Consider the following 23206-nt stretch of genomic DNA (forward strand, 5'->3'; position numbering starts at 1 on the left):
ACATTTTTATCCCTTTTTTAAACAGAGCAAAGTAAGTTTATTGCAAGAAGATAGGAGAAACAGGCCTGCAATTGTAAGATTTTCTTAAGTTTTATGCAGTATACATGTCCTAAGTACAGAAATATTCCTCAAGGCTCTTGAATATTTTTAATTTCTGACTCAAGACAACTGGAACAATAAAGGACAAGACTGACAGAAAACAGACTTAGGTCACATCACATTATCGCTTAGGTAGGAGCCTGTCCTATCTCTACAGTTCCCTTTATCATCTTCCTAGACATAACTGGGAGAAAAGGAAAAGAACCCACAAGATTTAATACTAGGTCATTATATTATAGGAATGAAAAAAGTAAGTTGAGGGAGCACTATACATGCCAGAGGCAATATACAAAAAGGAAAACAACTTCATATGTAAAGGTATATTTCAGTTCAACCCCTTAGCTGCCTCTCTTTGACACAGTCCAGCAGGCAAAAAAAAAATACTAACCACAGCATGCCAGATATATAGCAAGAAAAAGCATGCATTTCAGCTTCATCACACATTCAGGGACTCTTAAAGCTTGTTTTACAGGTTTTAATTTAATTATGCTCCCAGCTAGTAACATGAACCCAACACTATTTCCCAACAGATGTTCTAAAGCTGTATGTACAGCCCTAAATACATGCAGTGAAAGCACTGAGCTTTAAAATGGGCTTTACAGTTCTACTGGTTTTATCTAACAAATACTGAAATTAATTTTAATGTTAATACATCCAAACCAGCTCAGATTAGAGGGCTTTGAATCCTCAACATATCTGAAGCCTGTGACTACCATTAAAAACTCCAAGGGTTTGATTACCTGCATCGATATATAGGAGAATGACAGAAATATTTTAATTAAAGTATTAGCACTAAAGGCAGTAACAAACTAAAGAGCAAATAGGATGTTAACACATACAGAAAAAAGACAAAACAAGAACATCATTGTACCGCAATCTACAGTGGTGAATGTTTTTTCCAGAACAATGGAGAACAATGAGAAATTAAGAAGTATTCAGCAGAGAAAAATATAGAAGATCAGAGTTATGACAAGAGTAAACAGGAATGATTGGGATTATTCAATTGCTTTTCTTTTTTTTTTCCTCCAGACACATGACAGTGTATGTAAGTGCTAGAGTTAAATTACAGTTAAAATATTTTAATTAGTAATTGACAGGATTAAGGCTAATTTTTGTACCCTGAGTTTTGGCTTCCCTATTTATCCACGCATATGTGATACAACCTTTACTAACTTTTCAACTTGACTGATTGAGTTCCAGGTTAAAAAAAAGTTCACCTACAAAAGGTTAATTTAAAAAAGAAGGAAAAATACTTGTTACATGAACACATCACTTAAGAAAGTGAGCTGAAGTGTTAAATTCAGTGGGTTTGACTGTTTCAGGAAGCTGTAGAATCCTTTTGTGAATGAAAACTTAGTATATGCAACAGACAAAATATGAAGCACATGTACACATTCATGAATTCTTGATGTACAGTTGGTATATACAGATATACTGAACAAAAGGAAAATAACCCTTAAGAATTAGACAAGAAATCTGAATAAATCCACATAAATACCCAAGAATAGGAATACTACAAAGAACTGTAGTAACTGCAAATAAAGCCCTAATAGGTCCAGCATAAAGCCAGCAAAAAGTAAAAAAGCATGAAAGGTTAGAAAAATATGTTTTGTTTTTTTTTAATGCTACTGAAAAAAGTAGTAGATTTTAATCCATTTACAGATTTAGGAAAACTTGGACTTGCAAAATTCACAGTCTCATGACTGAGTTTTTCTGTCTTTTAAGAACTTCTTAAGCTCCCTTCCTTGCCTTACACAGTCTGCTTTTAATTCTCTTCTTTCTTTCTTATTCCTTCCCTGTCTCTATCATGGCAGAAGAAAAAAAATCACATCTCCTGTTTATAACCTCACCCCTGGAGTGACACAAGTTAGTATTTTCTTCATGTTTAAAATCCTTTCGTATTTTGATCAAGATGTATTTTGAATGCACACTTTTGTTTTCCATCTTCCTTCACCCTTTCCCCAAATACACTATCCTAAGGTAGATCCAAGGCTTTTTCTTATTAAAAAAAAAGTGAAAGAAATCATAGAATCATAGAACATCCTGTGTTGGAAAGGACCCACAAGGAATGGAATCTAACTCCTACAATATTTATACAATACTTGGACAACTATCATTATATCCTTTCCCACAGCATTCATGATTTATAGATCTATTTCTTATCTTAACGTTCATTGCCTTTTTTTGCCGTTGAAAGCATGCAATCTGATTCATTTACTCTCCTTGCACTGAGCCTGTTCACGGGAAATACCTTTACCATTCTCACTGCCATCCTGCAACTATTCTAATTCTACAGTATCTTACTGGGAGGAAGGAACAGAAACTGTAGTGTTCACAATGCAAGTATATGCAGACACATTCACAACTGCATAGAATAACGGAATGGTTTGGGTTGGAAGTAACCTTAAAGACCATCTCATTCCAACCCCCTGCCATGGGTGGGGACTTCTCCAACCAGACCAGGTTGCCCAAAGCCCCATCCAGCCTGGCCTTGGACACTTACAGGGATGGGGCATCCACAGCTTCTCTGGACAACCCGTGCCAGCACATCACCACCCTCTGAGTGAAGAATTTCTTCCATTTCTTCCTAACAGAAAGAATTCTTCCTAATTCTTTCTTTTAGTTTAAGGCCATTCCCCCTTGTCCTATCCCTACACTCTCTGACAAGGAGTCCCTCCCCTGCTTTCCTGTAGGCTCCCTTTAGGTACTGGAAGGCCACTCCTTACCCACCAAGTGGTCTTTCCGTCAAATCCATGTCTCTCCAATTTAGAGACTAGGATATCATGGGGGACAGTGTCAAATGCTTTGCACAAGTCCAGGTAGATGATGTTAGTTGCTCTTCCCCTATCCACCAATGCTGTAACCCCATTGCAGAATGTCCCCAGATTTGTCAGGCATGGTCTGCCCTTAGTGAAGCCATGTTGGCTGTCACCAGCCACCTACTTATTTTCTATGTGCCTTAGCATAGTTTCCAGGAGGATCTGCTCCATGATCTTGCTGGGCACAAAGGTGAGACTGACTGGCCTGCAGTTCCCCATATCTGCCTTTTTTCCCCCTTTTAAAAATGAGGGTTATGTCTTCCCTCTTCCAGTCAGTGGGAACTTCACCAGACTGCCACAACTTCTCCAATGTGATGGCCAGAGGCTTAGCAACTACATCCGCCAGCTCGCCCAGGACCTGCAGATTTATCTCACCAGGTCCCATGGACTTTTGCACCTTCAGGTTCCTGAGATGGTCTCGAACCTCATTTTCTCCTACATTGGGCAGTTCTTCATTCTCCCAGTCCTGTGTGGCTGGTGCTCTTGCTAGTGAAGACTGAGGCAAAAAGTGTCACTGAGTACCTCAGCCTTCTCCATGTCCTGGATAGCCAGGTCTCCGTCTTCCTTCCAGAGAGGGCCCACAACTTCCCTAGTCTTCCTTTTATCACTGATGTACACACAGAAGCCTTTGTTGTTGCCCTTGGTATTCCTGGCCAAATTTAATTCTAAAAGGGCTTTGGCTTTCCTAACCTGATCCCCGGCTGCCCAAACAATTTCTCTGTACTCCTCCCAGGCTATCTGTCCTTCCTTCCACTCTCTGTAGTCTTCTTTTTTTTTCCTTCTTGAATTTGGCTAGGAGCTCCTTGTTCACCCACGCAGACCTCCTGGTGCTTTTGTCCAACTTCCTCTTTGTTGGAATGCATTGCTCCTGAGTTTGCAGGCAGTGATCCTTGAATATTAGCCAGCTTTCTTGGGCCACTCATCCCTCCAGGGCTTTGTCCCATGGTACTCTACCAAGAAGATCCCTGAAGAGGCCAAAGCCTGCTCTCCCAAAGTCCACGGTAGAGCTTGCTGTGCTCCCTCCTCACTGCCCTCTGAACACAAAACTGCACCATTTCATGATCACTGAAGCCTCGTCTGCTCTTGAGTTTCACATTCCCCACAAGCCCCTCCCTGTTGGTGAGAATGAGGTCCAGCACAGCACCTCTCCTTGTTGGCTCCTCTGTCACTTGGAGAAGGAAGTTGTCATCAGTGCATTCCAGGAACCTCCTATGCCCTGCTGTGCTGTCCCTCCAACAGTTATCAGGGTGGCTGAAGTCCCCCATGAGAACCAGGGCTTGTGAATGTGAGGCTGCTGCTGTGTGTCTATAGAGGGCCTCACCTGCTTGGTCTTCCTGGTCAGGTGGCCTGTAGCAGACCCCCACTACAACGTCCCGTGTCCCTGCCCTCCCTGTGATGCTGACCCACAAGCTCTGTCAGCTCCTCATCCATCCCCAGGCAGAGCTCCACACACTCCAGCCTCTCACTGACATAGAGGGCAATGCCCCCTCCTTGTCTCCATTCAATGCCCTTATCTTTTTTTTTCCTCTAATAATTCAGAAAAAAATCCTTTTTAAGAATGCTGAATTAAGAATGCTAAAATGCCATTTTCAGAGAACTGCCGAGATAACTGTCATACTTTTGCATCAGGAGTTACAACTAAGTGCATACAAACAAGCACGTATACTCTTGGATGTTGTCATCACCTTTCTGTTCATTTCACCCTTCATTACTTTTCATCTATTAACAACTTTGTCTGTCATTTTATTATCCAATCCTGTCTTTTGTAAGGCAACATTCCCCAGAAAATTGGCATTCAAACAAGATCTTTTTTAGAAAATTCTGTTTATTAGTCAGTTTTACAATTGAATATCCAAGCAGTTTTAAATTCCATTCACTTGCAGATTTAAGTGATCAGATATATGTTACGATTTGTAGTCAGCAACCTTACAAAAAGAGTTCAGGCTCCTCACTGCTCAGTCTACCAGCCTGCCTTCCATCAGATTGCCTGTTTAGAGAAGTATTTTTCAGAAAGCCCATAATCCCCTAATTTTAAATAAGCAAAACGTTTTGGTATCATTTCATATAAAAAAAAGCTATATAATGAATCTACAGGATTTATAGCTCAGAATGTGAACAGGGACTGAATATAACCTTTCTTAAATAAGCTTTTATAGTCTCAAAGCCATCACATCATAATACACTATACTACACCAGTTTCTCAAACAAGAAAGCAGTATTTTCAACAGTTTATTACCTTTATTTGCAAATCCAGCCATCTTGCATGAACTTAGATTAATATTTATTACCTGCTCTATAGGTTTTCCAAAATCCAAGTTCATCTAACTATGATTTCTGATGATACAAGAATACATCTTCAGCTACAGATATACTGAAAGAGACTTAGGCATTCTTTGAAGTGTTTCATCCATTATTCTGCTTACTACCATAGATTTTATATGAGATGTTTTTCGCTAACTTGTTGTCAGTAAGTCACTAGTCTGCAACTACTGGAGAATGTTGTTTTGGAAAGTGAGAAGAATGAGGTTGAGCTGATTGCCACGCAAGTGGCATAGTTTAATCGGTGCTGCTTTAGTGTCCTCTGTGGGCCTTATGTAACTTTGTTTTCAAAATCTTCACCACAAAAAGATCATGCCCTCAGAACTATTACATGAGACTTTAAAAAAAGTAAATAAATGCCCTGTTTAAAAACCAATTAAGACATAAATTATTCTAGAGCCCATGATAGAATTTGGCAAACAGTTTTCCAGAGTGTCATTCTATTATGTAAGTCATCCTTTTTTCATTACATTTTCCAAATTCAGCAATATTTAAGTGAGGAGCTGCTTAAACTGTCTGCTTCAAACTACAGCTTTGATTCCTCATCCATACTGAGTTACCCATCCTTCACACTCAATGAATACAAAATACAATTTGAAATACTAACATATGATCAGGTTAAAAAAATAAAAAGACTTCATCATGTACAAGAACCCTGCAATTTAGTTTCTAAATGGTTTAACTTTGTTACAAACTTTGTACCTTAAGTGAAGAAGGAATCTGCAGGGAATTCTGTTGCCCTACCCTAGCAAGTCTCCACTGAGCACACGGAATTTGGTGTTTCTCACTTCCCTCTTGTAGGCTTGTCTCTCACCTAAATTTCCATAGTAAGAGCAGAAATTCAACACCCAGATGATATTCGACAATTTTTACGTCTTGCTCCAAAAGGAGAGGACAAACACTGTTCTCAAAGATTATAGGTAAATAAATTCCGTTCTTCGTAATCTTATTTTGAAAACGGACAAAATGAAACTAACTGAAATGCTTGCTAAAAACTCCAAATTCATAAAAAAATAAAATAAGACAATTTCCTCACAAATCAAAGACAGGTACCCAACACAGAATGGCTGCAAAAATATTACATAAAGGAATTACAGAAGGCACTGACAATCTTGACCAAGTACAGGTATTTGTATCCAGGTATAATTATCCCTGTAACTTACTGTTTTCATTTTAGTAACTCATTCCACAGGTTCTATCTTCCTTATCCTGCCCTACATCCAAACTCTTCCTCCTTGACAATATTTAGGCAGTGTACATTCATAGTTCCCATCTCACTGGAAACGTCAGAAATAGTTCTGTTATGTATGAAAATGGAACTAACCCCAGCCGTAATGGTCTATAGAAACCTAAGGATCTTTATTCCATTATTAAGCCTTCCAGAAAAACATATGCAGCAAGTTAACACAAACCATCTCAAGCACAAGTTCTATTTATAAACCAGTTCTTCCACCCTAGCTACACAGCGTAATATATATTTTGTCATCATAGATACAAGTACTGCTTTCTCTCAAACAATGAAATGAAAAACAAGAGATGGCATCTTTCTCTACCACATAATACAGATGACCAAGTTTTTATAGCTCACAAATTGCCAAGTTAGGAAGAGAACTTAATGTACATTAGATGCAACTATGTACAAATAAAGTAATAAACCACAGAACATGTCTCTTTAGTTTACTGAGGTTATTTCACAAAAAGGAAAAAACCGAGTTCTTTAAAACTGAAATACAAGAGATCAATGAAGCTGAAAATAGAAAAGACTCTTAATTCATGTTCTATATGCAATACAGTATTTATCTCCTTTTTTTTTTGACAAGAGCAAAATTTTTTTTTAAAAAGCCTTTCCTGTTCTACAAATTCAAATAAAATGGAAACTATTTCAACATGCTTTGAAGAAGGCTTTTTATTAAATGTATTGTTCATAATCTTCAACAGTATAATACACCCAAAACAAATATTCATCCCAATTCTCTATGCAACATTGATCATTCATCGGTAAAAGGTATTCTTAGTTCAAATATTCTTATATTAATTATCTCACTGATAAATTTTGAGAAAGTTTCAGATTGCTGAATTTCCTGAAAAAAATTGCTTTTAGACAGCAATAGCTCAAACTAAAACTAGTTTCAGAATCTCAAATCCTCTTGCCTGTCTCCCTCATTCTATACTCAAACAGAGAAAAATCTTTTGAATCTAAACCAGTAAAATGAACTTTAGCTAACTGAGTAAGGTGTCAAGCTGAGAAACTGACATCTGCAATACAGATTAAATGAAATAGGCTTATTTTAGCTCCTATGTCATAATATAGATTTAAAAATATTCAGAAGGCTACAGTCTAATAAACAGCAAAGGAACTGATGATTATCAAAAGTACTTCTGCAATGCAGTGAAGAGGACATTTGTTCCTTTTGATTAAGCACTTAAAAGATGAGAAAAAAAAAGTTTAAAGAGATGGGAATTATTTTTAAGTAAAACACATGCATCATAAAACAGTTTTACCCAAATGTAGTATTCTTCAGCTGGCTATACTAATGTAGCTCTTAAAATATACTTTTAAAGTGTTACAACAAATTTCATACTTTTAAACACACTTCCATGTTTAAACATTTCACAACGTAAGATCAGAAACTACTGACTCCTAATGGTTTATCAAATTCTCAGAAAACTAAAATGAAAAGTAATTTCCTGTAGAATCTTTTAAAGTAATTAACAATTATATATATACACCGTACAGCATGCATCTCTATTTTATGTATTAGTATCCCAGTAATCACAAATTTTTAAGTTTCACCTATTTAGCAATGAATAAGTCAAACAAAGAAGTTAAACAAGTAATGGTTAGTTACATATGTCAGAGATGTTCTCACTCTTCAAAAGCACTCCTCTGAGCATAAGAACCAGAGATATACAGTCAGAAGTTCGTGGAGAAACTATAACTGCATATATTCACAGTAAGAGAACTAATTAGTAAACAGTAAATTAAAAGCATGATTTCCCCATTAATGAGAAGTTCAGTTACCTTTACCATACCTTTATCTGCTGTCTTCTAAGCATTGCAAGTTCCCTCATATCTCGGAATGGTTGTAATAAGTACTGGTAGAGCTCCGTAGTAGCTTCTGCAAGACTACTGTAGGCTTCATCTTCCATCTGATACAGTTCAAGCAGCTCGACCATGCTTTCTGTGTTTTTGTGTTTCTCCAGAAGCTGTAAAAAAGCACCAATTTTAATTAATGTGCTCAAAATTCCTACCAAAATTGATAATTATTTAAAAACATTTTTAGCCTATCCTCTTCCCTCCTCAGTAAAATCACCACTCTGACATACCAAACAAAAAAATATATTAATCCCCACCCATATTTTGAACTTAGCCAGTTAAGTATGGTCATTTCTCTGATAATCTTAACTCAAAATGTGCAGCACTCCTATTGCTTTCTTCTCTCCAAAGATCTCAAGAAGATAGTGAAAATTAGCACAAAGCACAAAAAGCAACTCAGTGTTTGACAATCTACAACGTATTCATCAGATATGATGCTTCACATACTTCACAAAGTTGTATGGCAAGAAGGAGTGGTGGGAAAGAAAGGGAAGTCAAAGCAGAAGTCAGATTTTGAGCTTTCTAGTTGCTTTTTTCTAGCCTCCCTTTTACTTTAGACTCACATAGCTCCATTATATCAGTGCAGCTCCAGACACAAAGAAGAATCTACATGAAACAGAACAGTGATCTGCATTTCACCCTAGACAGTTTACCCATGAAGTTCAAATCCACAAAATTTCCATTAGATATCTTTAAAAAAATGAAATTATAAGCTTTTAATAGTAACAAAACCAAAAAACTTTGTTTTATTTGAAGTATGTCTTAATTCGTATAAAAGAACATCTGAGGGCTCTGTCCATTGCCTTCCTTTATTTCTTGTGGAGTGGAAAATTCATTTGTTTCTACAAATTTGCCACAATGTACGTTTTCAATTTTTATGTTTGCTTTGCATCTATTCTGGGCATTTGCCTGGGCAGACCTCACATGTTGCTGGAAATCTTTTACCATTTTCCAAAAAGAAATCTTCTACCATTTCCAATATTCCAAAAGAATATTCAAATGTTTAACTAAAACTAATCTCATGCAGACACATGGAGTACTTGATGTGTTCACAGAGACAAGATTAGCTGAAATTAATTCCCCTCTTACGCAACTTTCGGATATTTAAAGTCAGTCTCTTGTTCTTTGTATCAACAATTTAAAAGCATATATTCACAGTCCAAGTTTACTTAAATTTAATATAGATTACTTGATATAGATTAGGAATAATACAGAATAAGCATTTCCTATCTTGTCTGTGTTCAGTCAAGCTGGATGCTCAACCTACATGAAATATTCTCAGTATACCAAGCTGTATCAAGTGTAATTACTGAAAGACAAAACAGAGCGAACTGCAGATTAGAAACCGAACCTTTGATCAACAGTCCTTTGGCATCTGGTTCATTTGTATGACAGGAATGTCAAAACATGACATTTTACCATAGCGTCTACTCTGTTCCATGACATTTGCATTAATCTGCTATTTTGTTACCCAAATGAGTAAGATTTTATTATTTTTTTTGTGATGTAAAGTTTGCTTCTAAAGATCCTTGCAACATTACCTCAACTTCCTTTGAAGCTCTGAAGATTGGCCAAGGTTATAGACAGAACACAGGGAGGCTCTCAGTAGCTTTATTTACACGTTCAGCATTACAGTGACCGTCAGACAACAAGCCAAAAAGAGCTTTCCCTCAGCAAGGCTCGTCAGAGAAGAGAGGTCTCAGAGAGATGGTGCAGAATGGACGTGATGTTTCTCAGCAGCAATTTGTTGTATTACCTATGCAGTTTCACCTAGGAAATCATTACCTACTGCAAGGTAGGAACACTGCCCTTCTCCTGTCTTCCAGCAGTGCGTAATATTCTGTGGTGTTTGAGTTCTCACTGAAGGTACTGGGTAGCGTTTTGTGGCTTGCAGTCTGTAAAACCAGTATTTTAATGAGCTTTCTGGGCAAAATGTGCATGCCTTAGCTTGCAATTGTAAGGACAGAAGTCATCCCAGATGCTCTTGGGTTTGACTCCTAAGTTTCTACAGGCTTCATGCATTATTCCAGTCCTCTAGCAGTTTTAACCCTTCAGTCTACACAGCCAGCATCTTCCTCAGCTCCTCTTGCCTGTTTCTAGTGCCTCAAGAAAGAGCTGCCATACTCAAGCCTTTTCCTACTCTACCTGTAGTCCCAAAACTATAATCATCTCTGTCAACATACTGAAAAAACAAATACAAAACATATCCTACAAGGCAACAAAAAGGAACAACTAGAGAAAACTTATCACCCTTTAAAAGAGAATCTTAAGTAAACTAATTTCCGGAACAGAACAATACAATACAGTACTTTTTTTTTCCTCCCTTCACAGATCAATCTTACGGTCTTTCTAAAAGTTCTGATATTCTGGAAGACAGTCACAACTTTGCAAAATTCAGTGTGAAAATGTGCCAGGAAATGAAGATCCGTTTCAATTTTATGATCATCAGTATAGCACGAATACATTTTCAGGACACTAAGAGCATACATCTACTTATGATTAGCTGGTTGTTCAGTGAAAATCATGTCCATAATGAGAAACAGTTTTGATAATGTAAAGAAGCATCATGAAGCTCATGCACATAGAGAAAATAAGTGGGCATCATTTCAGGGTCTTGTCCATGTCTAATTTCATTTGGTCTGCTCCTGGGGTCCTGCAGTCCTATGCCTAGAGATGCTCCTCAACTCCTTCAGAGACACCGAACCCCCAAGCAGTAAACTCTTAAAAACACATGCAAGTGAGGACAGATTATGAATGAATAATATATATATATTCTGAAATTAACAAAAGTCAAGCAACCTTTCTTCCTTCCTACAGCAAGAATCCCCAGTTTCCATTTCCCGTGCCTAACGAAGACCTTTTTCAATGAAAATGGTGATGCAGTGTCATTCAAGCTACAGTTACCAGAAGAAACATAACAAAACTGCAAAGCTGATTTAGAAACAACCAAACACCACCTTATTTGGTTACACGAAAGAGCTATCAGATAGGGATATTCTTCAAAACAGGTAGCACAGTTACTAACCTGTGAGCACAGGTTACAGACAGCCTCACTACATGCTCCCACCTATTAAGATGTTCTTACAAAAAGCTGTCAGGTGGCATTTGAGGGGAAACATCTAAACATTAATTTCCTCTACAAAAGCTGCGAATCAGCTCAAAAGCATGCTTACATTTCATCCTCTCAAGTCAACACCATAAAACTGCTGCCTCAAATTCCACTTGGGTTAAAAGCTACAGGAGGGAAAGGGGAGAGTGAAGAAGTATCACATGATCCAGTTCTAGAAAAGAAAAACAACGCAGAATTTATGACTTGCGTTTGAACTGACATTTACGATTTGCAATGTTTAAGAGAATATGGAAGTCTCAAACTACTCTGTCCCGCTTTTTGGAACGGATGTGATTAACACACTCTTCGCTGATACAGCATGGTATGAACAGAAGATTGATAGCTTAGATTCTCCTACTAGACACAGACTAATAAGCCCAAGGAAGAGTGAAGGCTGGTTTACTGCTACCAGTCCTAAAGGGGCCACTAATATCACAGCTGCCAGCTGCATGGAGGACCTCTCCCACCCTGCTCCATAAAGCAGTCCGGTGGAAGATTTCCTGTCAAAGATCCAAGTCAGATGAAGCGTTTTTCTTAACTGGCTGCCATCCAGGCAGTACTTGGACTATCAGATAACAATAATGCTGGGTCTAGCACAGAATCCACTGAATTAATAATGTCATAAGGCAAACCTGGCCCTCCACAGTCTCACAAGTTAACTCTGTATGTTCCAATTTTCATGCAGGCAGTATCTAGAGGATATGCTGTTTTAGAAATACAAAAAAGTCAGCTATTACCTTTCAGAAAGATGGAGACATTGGCTAAGCTGGCCAAATGCCTAAACCAACCTGGTACCTTCAAACTGTGCAGTTTGCAAACTGTTAGCATAAAATATATGAACAAGTTTTGTGGCATATTTTATATCCCACTGATGATTAATTCTCAGCACAGACATTCAGTGCTACCATTCATTTACTTCAACAGCCTTGGTATGAAATTTTGACTTCCACAACTTTTTAAAATTAAATTATTTAAAGAAGTGGGTGGAGGAGGGTAGAGTAATATCCTGTACAGGCCTGACTAGTGCAATACCCATTGAATACTGCATTTATTTTAAGAATCATGTTTCACAGATGTTACATTGTTCACAACTAAATGAATCCATATATTTTAGGCAACTATTATGCAGATAGACTCTAGCCAGAGGAAACAGGGTTTCTTTTCCCCAATTTAACAGCACATATTTCAGCTATATAACAAAGATTATTTCTGTCTTCAGAATTAAAAAAAAATATTTTGTCCATAAAGCTTTAAAAGCCCTACAGAAGACAGTGCAATTATGTGTAAGTTGCCATCAGTTGGGGGTGTAATCCAATGCTTCATTTAATCAGTGAAAGGCCTTTTCTTACATTTCCTTTGCTGCTATTCCCAAAACTTTCACGGTTATTCCCATTTTGTTTTGGGTAATTTGTAAAAATTCTACAACATGACACATACCTGATTTTAGCTAAAACAAGCAATGTATTTTCCAGTCCCTTCCCAAGCTTTTACATATTTTTGAAATAATAGTAATTACAGAATGTACTACTCAGCCTGGAAAAGAGGAAGCTGAGGGGAGACCTCATCGCAGTCTACAGCTTCTTCATGAGGGGGAGTGGAGAGGCAGGTACCAATCTATTCTCTTTAGTGACCAACAATAGGACCCATGGGTATGGCGTCAAGCTGTGACGGGAGGTTCAGGCTGGACATCAGGAAGAGGTTTTTCACTGAGAGGGTTGTAGTGCACCGGAACAGGCTCCCCAGGGAAGTAGTCACTGCACCAAGTCTACTGGAGTTTAAGAAGCGTTTGGACTGTGCTCTTAGTCATTTGGTCTGAATTTTTAGGTATACCTGTGTGGTGCCAGGAGTTGGACTCAGTGATCCGTATGGGTCCCTTCCAACTCAGGATATTCTATGATACTCTCCTACTAAGTTCTCAAATGCCTGAAAGTATTACTTGCCACTTCCAGAATGAATCCACCTGATGATAAACTTGTAATAGACTACAATGAATTCCAGGCAATGAGTTACGAAGTAAAACTTCCAGAGTACATAAAATTGGGATGCAAAATTTCAGCAACCGAACTTAGACTTCAAGCTCTTACATTAGAACAGGTTTAAAATTGTTTCTATTCTCTCTTCTAAAGCTGTCTTTAAACAGAGAACAATCTTCTTAATGCATGCGCAAGACACGCACATATACATACCATGGTAATGAGTAGGAATCTCAACTACATGAAATCTGTTCTACAGGTAAACTACTTTCCTCTCTCTTAAATGTATTTTCCTGTATTGAAATGTCACCTGTTGTGGTTAAAAGATCAAGCCTTGCTTCTGTTTGCATGATTGCATTGCCATCAACAGCCTTGGCTTTGTATGTAATACAGAAAGAACCATTTGCATTATTATAACAGATAAACGCACTCAAAGCAGACCAAAGCTTGACTCTCCAATACAGATCTAAGATATTTTTTAATGTTGAGATATAAACCATCTAAGAGGATACGGAGTGAATAGGACACTGTAAATAAGCCAGGTACTACTGCTCAGAATGAGAAGTGTCAGAAGCAGCACTACGTATTTCCAATCTCAAAATTAAAAGAAGATACAAACAAGTTAGTTACGTATTAAACTTATTTGGAAACCACAGAGTTGATAATTAGTACCTAAAGCAATCCTCTACCTACTGAGTGGACCAAAAGGTCCAGTTTTTTCAAACAGGCTTTTGAAGATAGGGGATATCAAGTCTATGCCAATGTGTAGCAAAGGTTATTGTCTGAATTTTGGGGAGGAGTTTCTGAATGGCTGTTTATAGAAGGAATGAGCTAATTAAAATAACCAAACCAAACACACACATAAACAAGTTTATCAAACTTTGCAGCTATTCTAAGAAACAAACAGCAACACATACACACAAAACACCAAGAAAAAACAGCAACAAAAAGGTTTTGAGAAGTAAAACAGGTTCTTTAAAACCCAAGATACAAAAAGGAACACTTTCATAACATGTTTCACACTTTTCTTTTTAGAGCTGTGAAGAGCTGCTCACATAGAGTGAGTTACTTGATTAAATCCTCTTTAAACCCTGTTTAAAACAGTCTTTTACCACAGTACCTAAACGCAGACAGCAGACCAGAAGGCTAAGACCAGCATAGTGCTGACCGGCCATCTTGACCTCTTTTCAGTTATAACAGTTATTTTCATTTATGCTCAGATTAACAGCTCTTGGGATAGTAAAAATCATTTTAGTCAAGTTCGTTTACACTGCCTACCAAAATGCACCTCATTTCAATGTACTACCTGTAAAACAAGTCAGCAGAAAAAGTACTCAATTACTGGGTAAGAAAAATTGAAATAATATTTTAATGCAGTGAAGTGAGCCAAAATATTATTTCCATGTATGCAGCATTACTGAACAATGCAATTTCTCTCCTCCCACCCAAAATTCTAAATAGAAATCTCAGCAGAACTATGTATACATAACTCATGGGAGTATCACATGGCTCAGACTTAAAGCTGCCAGCTCTGACAACAATGTATGGCACACTAGATCTCTTCTAAAAGTTCGAGATGGAGATGTCAACAAGTGAAAACTACGTATCTCCTTCTCTGTGAAGAAGACAAACATATGTGTAATAGTGTGGTAAAGTTGCTTTTGTTTTAAGATGATATAAAATGGTACTTCTCTGATCACCTTACCATACTGTGTGTTGTAGCATGATTTAAGAGAGGTACAGCTATCATGCCAAATGAATGCCCATAAAAGCCAGCTATTTATTTGAATTTAGTGTATTACTAGGAACAGCATAGATACAAGTTATCTACGTAGAATGGCTCAGGTTGGAAGGGACCTTAAAGCCCATCTAGTTCCAACCCCCTGCCATGGGCAGGGACACCTCTCACCAGACCAGGTTGCCCAAAGCCCCATCCAGCCTGGCCTTGAGCACCTCCAGGGATGGGGCATCCACAGCTTCTCTGGGCAACCTGTTCCAATGCCTCACTGCCCTCTGAGTGAAGAATTTTCTCCTAACCTCTAATCTAAATCTCCCCTCTTATAGTTTAAAACCATTCCCCCTTGTCCTGTCATTATCTGACCAAAAAGTTGTTCTCCACCTTTTTTATAAGCTGCCTTTAAGTATTGGAAAGCTGTGATAAGGTCACCCTGGAGCCTTCACCCCAGAGCCTTCTCTTCTCCAGGCTGAACAGTCCCAGCTCTCTCAGCCTGTCTTCATGCAGGAGAGGTGCTCCAGCCCTCTGATCATCCTTGTGGCCCTCCTCTGGACCCTGCTCTAACAGCCCCACATCCTTCTTGTGCTGGGGACTCCAGACACAGATGCAGCACTCCAGGTGGGGTCTCACAAGGGCAGAATAGAGGGGCACAATCACCTCCCTCCACCTGCTGGTCACACTTCTTTTGATGCAGCCCAGGACACAGTTGGCCTTCTGGGCTGCAAGCACACACTGCTGGCTCATTCCGAGCTTCTTGTCCACCAGAAACCCCAGGTCCTTGTCTGCAGGGCTGCTCTCAGTGAGTTCTTCCAGTCTGTGCTCATGTCTGGTATTGCCCAGACCCAGGTACAGCACCTTGCACTTGACCTTGTTGAACCTCATTAGGATTACACGGGCCCACTTCTCCAACCTGTCCAGGTCCCTCTGGATGGCATCCCTTCCTTCTGGTGTACTGACTGCACCACACAGCTTGGTGTCATATGCAAACTTGCTGAGGATGCACTCAATCCCACTGTCTGTATCATGGGTAAAGACGTTAAACAGTACCGGTTCCAGGACAGACCCCTTAGGGGCATCTAATATTTACCTTATTTCAAGGTTAGTATGGTACTCTGGGACTCCTTCCCCTTGGAAAGGGGTAAAATAACTAAAAGATAAAGTCAGTAATGAATCACTGATTAGTTGGAACATGGTAACTTTGAACAAAAAAGTTCTAGACAACACCTCACCCTGAAGGCCTGGCAAAGAGCTGTTTTTTAATTTGTGTCCTAATGAGTTCTAAGTAACTTTTTCTGCAGTAATCCAATCAAAATAAGAAATATTTAGAACATACATTAAAGAGATGTTCACGCTGTGACATAAAATACATTAATTTTTGGTCCATGGACCCTCTTTTTCTGTGCTTCTGAAGTACGATATTCATCAGAAAAACATATTCAATACTGTCAAAACTGACAGCCATCTCAAACTAATATTCGCATACAATGAGTACATTTAATTGACAAAGTATTATGACACTACTCTAAAAAACACTTTCTCTGTGTAAGGTTTGCATTGTCAGGATACAAATGAAACACCCACTCTGCTAAACAACAAATATTCTTTTACAAAAAGAAATGTGAGAATTTGATGGGAACAACAAATATGCTATCATCGTCATGCTGAAGTCAACTCATGGGACTCACATAGTCAGTAAAGAATTAGTACTCTTACCAGTTTTACAACACATTTGTCATGGCAGCAGATATTCTCAAATGTCTGATACTAATCTGATGTTAGGCTTTTTAACATCTAATGCAAAGGAGGTAAAGCATTACGACAACAGGTTCCAGGCACTGGTAAGACCGAATTTACTTTTTAAAGCTGAGATGAGCTTGCTGTTACTGAAAGTATATCCCACTTCCCACCCCTCTTCTACTTCTTCTTCCAGCTCCACCCTGGCTCCATGTTTTTCTCCTCTCAGGTGCACCATTCCTCCTCTGCACTACCTTTGTCATATCTTCAGCAAGCTAACTAAGCACCAGGCAAAAAGCTATTTCCGTTGGATGAATTTACTGAGGTTTACGCTGCGTTGAATCATCAATGACAGAGATGCAGAACAGGAAGGCACACAAAGCTGCAGGAGGATCCCACCCACCCCCACCTTCAGCATCAGCAAGCGATGCATTACAGCACATCCAGTTCTTCAGCTCTCTTCAGCAGTGTTGGGGATTAGCCACCTTTAAACCTTGGACAACAGCTGATGGGTAACTGAAATGGCCCTTTGCATGGCTTCCCAAGGCTCATGTAGTTCAATACTGTTTCAAACTCCGCAGCACCTTATACAACAGTGAAATCACAAAAAGCCAGAGAAGTTAGGTCTAAGAAAGGAACAGGTTTAAACATGACTACACCCTATTTTTAAAGCTTCTAAAAGTAAAATACAACATCCAGTCCACTATTACAGTCCACTGTTACTAATAAAAGGCTGTGGTATGAAGAAACTCCTGAAACACCGTATCATGCACACTATTTTTCCTCCTACTCTAGCAACAAATACCACACAAACAGTAAGCTATTATATCACCTTCGTAGCAGCACAACGTTTCAGAAAAGAGCAATTTAAATTAATATCAGATGAACATAGACCTGTATTCTGCAGTGTTATCCCATTGGGTTGTTTTTAGTCCTGTTTTCATAGAGAAATTATATATGTATTAAATGTATATGGGTATATGTATTACATGACACAGAGAAATAAAATACGTGTGATAAAGCAGCATGATAAAACACAGTTGAAATAATATGTACAGTTTACCTATTAACTAAACTCTTCCACATCAGTTCCAATATTCCAAGTAGTTTTGCATTTTTAAAAGTCCTCCCACGTATGGATATTTTCCTGACTTTTACTTCTCTGAAGTGACAAAGGGTTCAATTTGAACTTCTGACATCTCACGTTTATAAACAAATATAAACAAATATAAAAAAGGCAAAATAACTTTCTTACAGAAGCAAACTGCAACAATTTGGGTTCTGTAGACTCAGGGCTGTTTGTAGAAAAACTAAAACTTTTTAGAAACTTCTAAAACTGATCTATAAATTTTTCTCCTTCAGAAGCCTCGCATCTGTATTCATGCCTTTTTTTTTTTTTACTTTTTAAAGTTTCCTTAAAACAGATAGAAAGCATGAAGAGTTCTTTGACGTATTAAAAACAAATGAAAAAACCACTAAATTTTCTCGTCTTCTAACATAATAATCTATGATTCTAAGTTATTGAAGAATGTTTAACAAAGCCCCCTCCCAAAAAGCATCTAGATGAAAACCATGATGCAAGGTATGTGAAAAGTTGTGCTACAACTCATTTTAGTTAAATGTTAGCTGAATACTTGAAACATTTTTCAAAAGAAAAAAAATCCAGTTGGAAAAGTATTGTAACAGTAGAACAAAAAAATAACAATTTTCAGAACTGGAAAAAGAAACAATAAAATGGGCTACTGAACTGACAAAGAAAAACAGCAAACACAGAAATGCTCACTAAGCATTCAAATTGTTGTGAATGTTTGTCTGCCCTATATATTAAAAAAAAAATCCATAGTTTTTACTATACAAATACCATAAACAGAAAAAAAAAGATTAAAAAGGAAACCCAGAGATAGGAGCTTACCAGGAAAAGGGTTTTTAATTTAAAACAACCTATGCCAACATTTTTGCAACCAGTCATAGGTAGTTAAACTGCAGAAGTTTATTTATATCTACTCTCAACAGCTCCAGATGAAGATTTTCAAAAACTAGCTTGCCTAGGAAGCTGTCTTCACATTGAAACACCTTTCTGGCTGCTATAGCTAAAGGACTTAAGCAAAAGGCAAAATCCAAACTGCGCAAATGTGCCACTAGTAAGAAGTTATTAGGAGTAATGTACATAGCTGAAAAGTAAGAGCTAGAAAACAAGGAGACATTTGTGGAGATGTTGAAAGTTAAAATCTAGCACTATGTGTTAAAGTTCTTCATGGAGTTTTCAGGCAAACTTACAATGGCTTGGTTTGTATTTCAGGCCCAAATTCTTCAGAAAACGGGAATTGGGCAAGTTTCAACAACGAACTAATTAAAACAAAAACACATTTCCCCTGCTAATTTATGCAGTTTATGACTGAAAGATACTATGAAGTCATTCATTCTCCTGTCCAAAAAATCTGGACTATTTTCTAGACTTTAGGATCCCGTATCAAGTTTTGTATGGGCTTCAACAATTACTCTTAGAGACTAACCCATACTCTAGCAGATATCAACATCAGATTTCTGATGAGATCATGTTATTACTTCTTTTAAGGGCTCAAGAATTCTCTCTTTACCATTCTTAAAACATTCTTGACGTTTGTTATTAAACAGCATTGCACTTAGAGCAGGATTTTCAATGAACTATCCAAGATCTTTGTTCTGAATGGTTATAGTGATGTTAGTACTATGCAAAACATATGACTAGTTCAAATAAATTGTTCCAGCGTATATTGTCACCCTTTCTCAAAACCATCTAGATTGGTGTATATATAACATGGTTAAACCTACAGGTTCCATTGGCCTTGTATGTCAGACCTTCCCCAGAGCACTATCACTCTGGACAGTCCATTTTTAACACAGCAAAATGTTTACAACAGCATAATACCTTACTTTCATGCTTTTATTACACGGTAAATTAACAACTTGTGACAAGTTTTTAAAAACGAAATTTATCTATTTTAACTACCTTTCTGTTCATTTGCTTTCTAGGATAGGGAGGATGCAATGTAACAGGTGTTAAGTTACTGGCAACTCCTGAGCACTCTGGTTGCCCAACACTGCAGAGTAATGTTCTAGGTGCTGCAGGTTCCTCTGCTGACTGCAATACACGCTCATTTGCTTCCCCTGGTTTTGTATGGTACTAAAAAAAATACATAGTGGCATTACACTATCAACCATAGCGGAATTATAGTAGAAAGAAATCTTAATAGTTGATTCTTCTGTGGAGAAAATACAGAAGGAAGATGAGGATCGAGCCTATTTAGAAGATACTCTCAACTGCTAAAGCAACAAGTGCAACATTATTCTACTTATGCAACCCTATTCTACTGCTATCTAGCAGACAGCATTCTGAGCAACAGGGCAGATATATACATAGTATAACTGAGTTACTCAAAATATATCTTCAGAATATCTTTATTTACTGCCCTTCCCTTTCCTTTCCTCCTGCCCTGTCTTCCTTCCCTCCCCAACATACTCCTTATGGGTAAGCTTTTCTTCTATATGTATCTTTCATTTCACCAGGTCCCCACTTTATCTGAAGTCCTCTTCAATAACAGCAGTTTCATGGTGGACTGCAAGGGTTTGTTCCTATTAAGATTAAAAATTCACCTCCCAAAAGAGGAAAAATAGTAGACTTGGCCACTTCTGAAATATAAGGCTTTAGTGTGGCTTTTTAAGCTCTGTGGAAGCTATATTATGTTTATAAAGTACAACATAAACCTCAAAGACCATCTACTAGTAAGCAGTGTCTTACAGAAAGAAGTATAAGAAGATGCAGTGATTAGAAAGAATCTGCTTTCCAATTCTAAGCCAGCCTGTGTTATATTATCACAGCAAGAAACTGAGGAGAAAAAAGTTACTGGATATTGAAAGCAGTATTAAAAGGCATTGACTTGAAGGCCTAAGTTCTGGAGAACATTCAGTTGAGGAGTGAGAAGGAAAGTAATGCTGGTAAAAATGGGGAAAAAATATGCAAGACGACAAAGTAATGTAAACATGAAGAAAAAACAACCCAACACAGCATCTAAAAGCTAAGAAATAAGGTAGGCTGTGAATCCCCAAGAGCATAATGGGTTTCAGAGTGTTTATCACATAGGTTGTACCCACCTTGTCAAAGTACTCTAGCGTATGAAAATGCTAGAACTGCCTATTAGCTACAACAACTTTTAAAAGTAAAGTCTATCTCTAAAATAAACTTTTCATTAGAACACTTCCTCAACTACAAGACAAAAATGATTCCCAACCAGGGTTCAGACTGTTAAACAGAGCATATATCGCATTTCTCCCAGGTATTTTGATAGGGCATAAAACTGTAAGAACTATAAGAACAAGCTGCTGTGTTCAGTTTCTAAATATTAAGCCTATGCTTACTGATTAAGGGTTATCCTGAACAGTATTGCTATATTCTATAGAATGTACTTTTATTTTTCACATTCTGTCAAGGAAAACCAAACCTTCCAAGCAGAAGTCCTTTTCTTTGCGCACATATCATTTATACATCTTGAAGAAATGTGTATTATTTTAAACATTCTCTACTGTTTTCAGATATGGTAGCAGTATTCATCATCTTCAGCTAGCTCTTGTCAAACTAAGAAGGCAAAACTAGAGAAACACATTAAGATTATCTACATATGCATGCCATAAGTGGATTGCAAAAAGGAAAAAGAATAAAAAATATTACTTCAAATCCAGAAGTATCAAACTCAGACTGGAAAGAGACAACAAAAAAATATTGACAAAAACAAATCTAGCACCCAAAACTTTAACTTGCAATCACAAGTCACAAGCAATCAAAAGCAGCTTGCTACTACCTATGAAAGGCAAGTAAAAGGGGAAGGGCACTAGAAAAAAACAACCATTTAGTCAGGAAGATATCCAACAGAAGAAGGATGAGAGATAAAAGATCTCCAATTAAAAGGTAAACAGTTATTTTGCGTAGTACTTAGAAGGGTTTAACTCACAAGCTTAAGATAAGCAAAGACTGTGGTAATGTCAATGTCCCCTAAATACTGAATTCCTAGAAGCCATTTTAAAGCATGTGTTTTACAACGGTATGCAATAACAGCTTTGACTTTCAGCAATTTTAAGTCCACCATATGATTAAGTTGTTGCAGTATTTATTTATCCTCCGTGCAAGGAGGACCAAGCATCTCAAGTGATACAGCCTTCTCTACGTCAGTTTCCTGCCTTTCAGTAGTATCACACCATAATAAAGTGTTTAACTTGTAACATTTATTTACATTCACAGAATTCACTCTAAGTGTGACTTAGATTTTTATTATTTACAGAAAAGTGTGGGAAGCACTCCACGTTTCATTCTGCTTACCTGAAAACGTATCATGGTATCCTCACCACTGTGTTTGATGCTTGCAGAATGAGTCAGGTGTGAACTTCCAACCACTAAAATGCCAAGCCTTTAAAATATTTATTAACTGAGGTCTAGTTTGTAACAACCAAACCTAACTGCTAATAACTCCAATTGCAGATTAGATAAATAAAAAAAAGATGATGGCTGGCAAGGTTTAACACTGAGGGAAAAAAGAAGTCTTTGGTTGGACAACAATAGAAGTACTAGCCAGAGTACTATTATCATGCAACTGTTTCTTAGGAAGGTGAAGACTACTTACCTGTTCTATAGAGCATGCCCTACAGCTGCTGCCATACTGTATTTTGGTTACTACCAACTTAACATAGCAGTACATTGGTTAGATGGCCTATTTACTGAGTATTTAGGAGTGAATTAAAGTAGTTGTACCACAAACAAGTGTTAACCACTACAACTGATGGGTACATAAAAACAGCTTTCAAACAAAAATAGGCTTGAATTTCCAGAATGCTCTAGACTGTTGCTGAGCAGTAATTAATAATTAACCCTGCTCTATTCATTTCAACAGATATAGAGAAGTAATAATAGTAACAATAATCTACAGTATATCTTTTATTTTAATCTTCCGCGCACCCTAGTTTAAATTTGAACTGGTGTTCTGTTCCCTCATGAAACACCTTATGTGTCTTCTCGATCTAGCTGTTGCAGAATCCAGGATTCTTTGCCTCTTGCATAGAGATGTTTCACTGGTTTTGATGGAAACACTACTGCTATTATTTAATTTTTGCATCACTGAATACTTTTCATACTGTTTTGTATTAATTACTCTTGGATTACTTAACACCTTGATGTAGAAATCTCTCTTTAAATCACATTGTGCTTAGGAGTAGATCACTGAATAGGGAGAGGTCACCTCACCTCTGGAAAACTTTAATTTTTCATGGAGTGCCTTGCTACCTACCATATATACA

At 37.6% G+C, this 23206-nt stretch overlaps 1 protein-coding gene across 2 annotated transcripts in view; it reads right to left on the reverse strand.

Moving 5' to 3' along the window:
- Nucleotides 1-23206, reverse strand: part of JMY (junction mediating and regulatory protein, p53 cofactor) — a 90011-nt gene that overhangs the window by 61509 nt on the left and 5296 nt on the right. For both annotated transcript variants that reach the window (XM_040540209.1, XM_040540210.1), the window contains exon 2: nucleotides 8271-8444. In XM_040540209.1, the coding sequence (XP_040396143.1) occupies nucleotides 8271-8444 (174 nt within the window). The remainder of the gene's footprint in view (nucleotides 1-8270; nucleotides 8445-23206) is intronic.

This window comes from Cygnus olor, chromosome Z (genome assembly GCF_009769625.2).
Source record: "Cygnus olor isolate bCygOlo1 chromosome Z, bCygOlo1.pri.v2, whole genome shotgun sequence".
Classification (NCBI taxonomy): Eukaryota; Metazoa; Chordata; class Aves; order Anseriformes; family Anatidae; genus Cygnus; species Cygnus olor.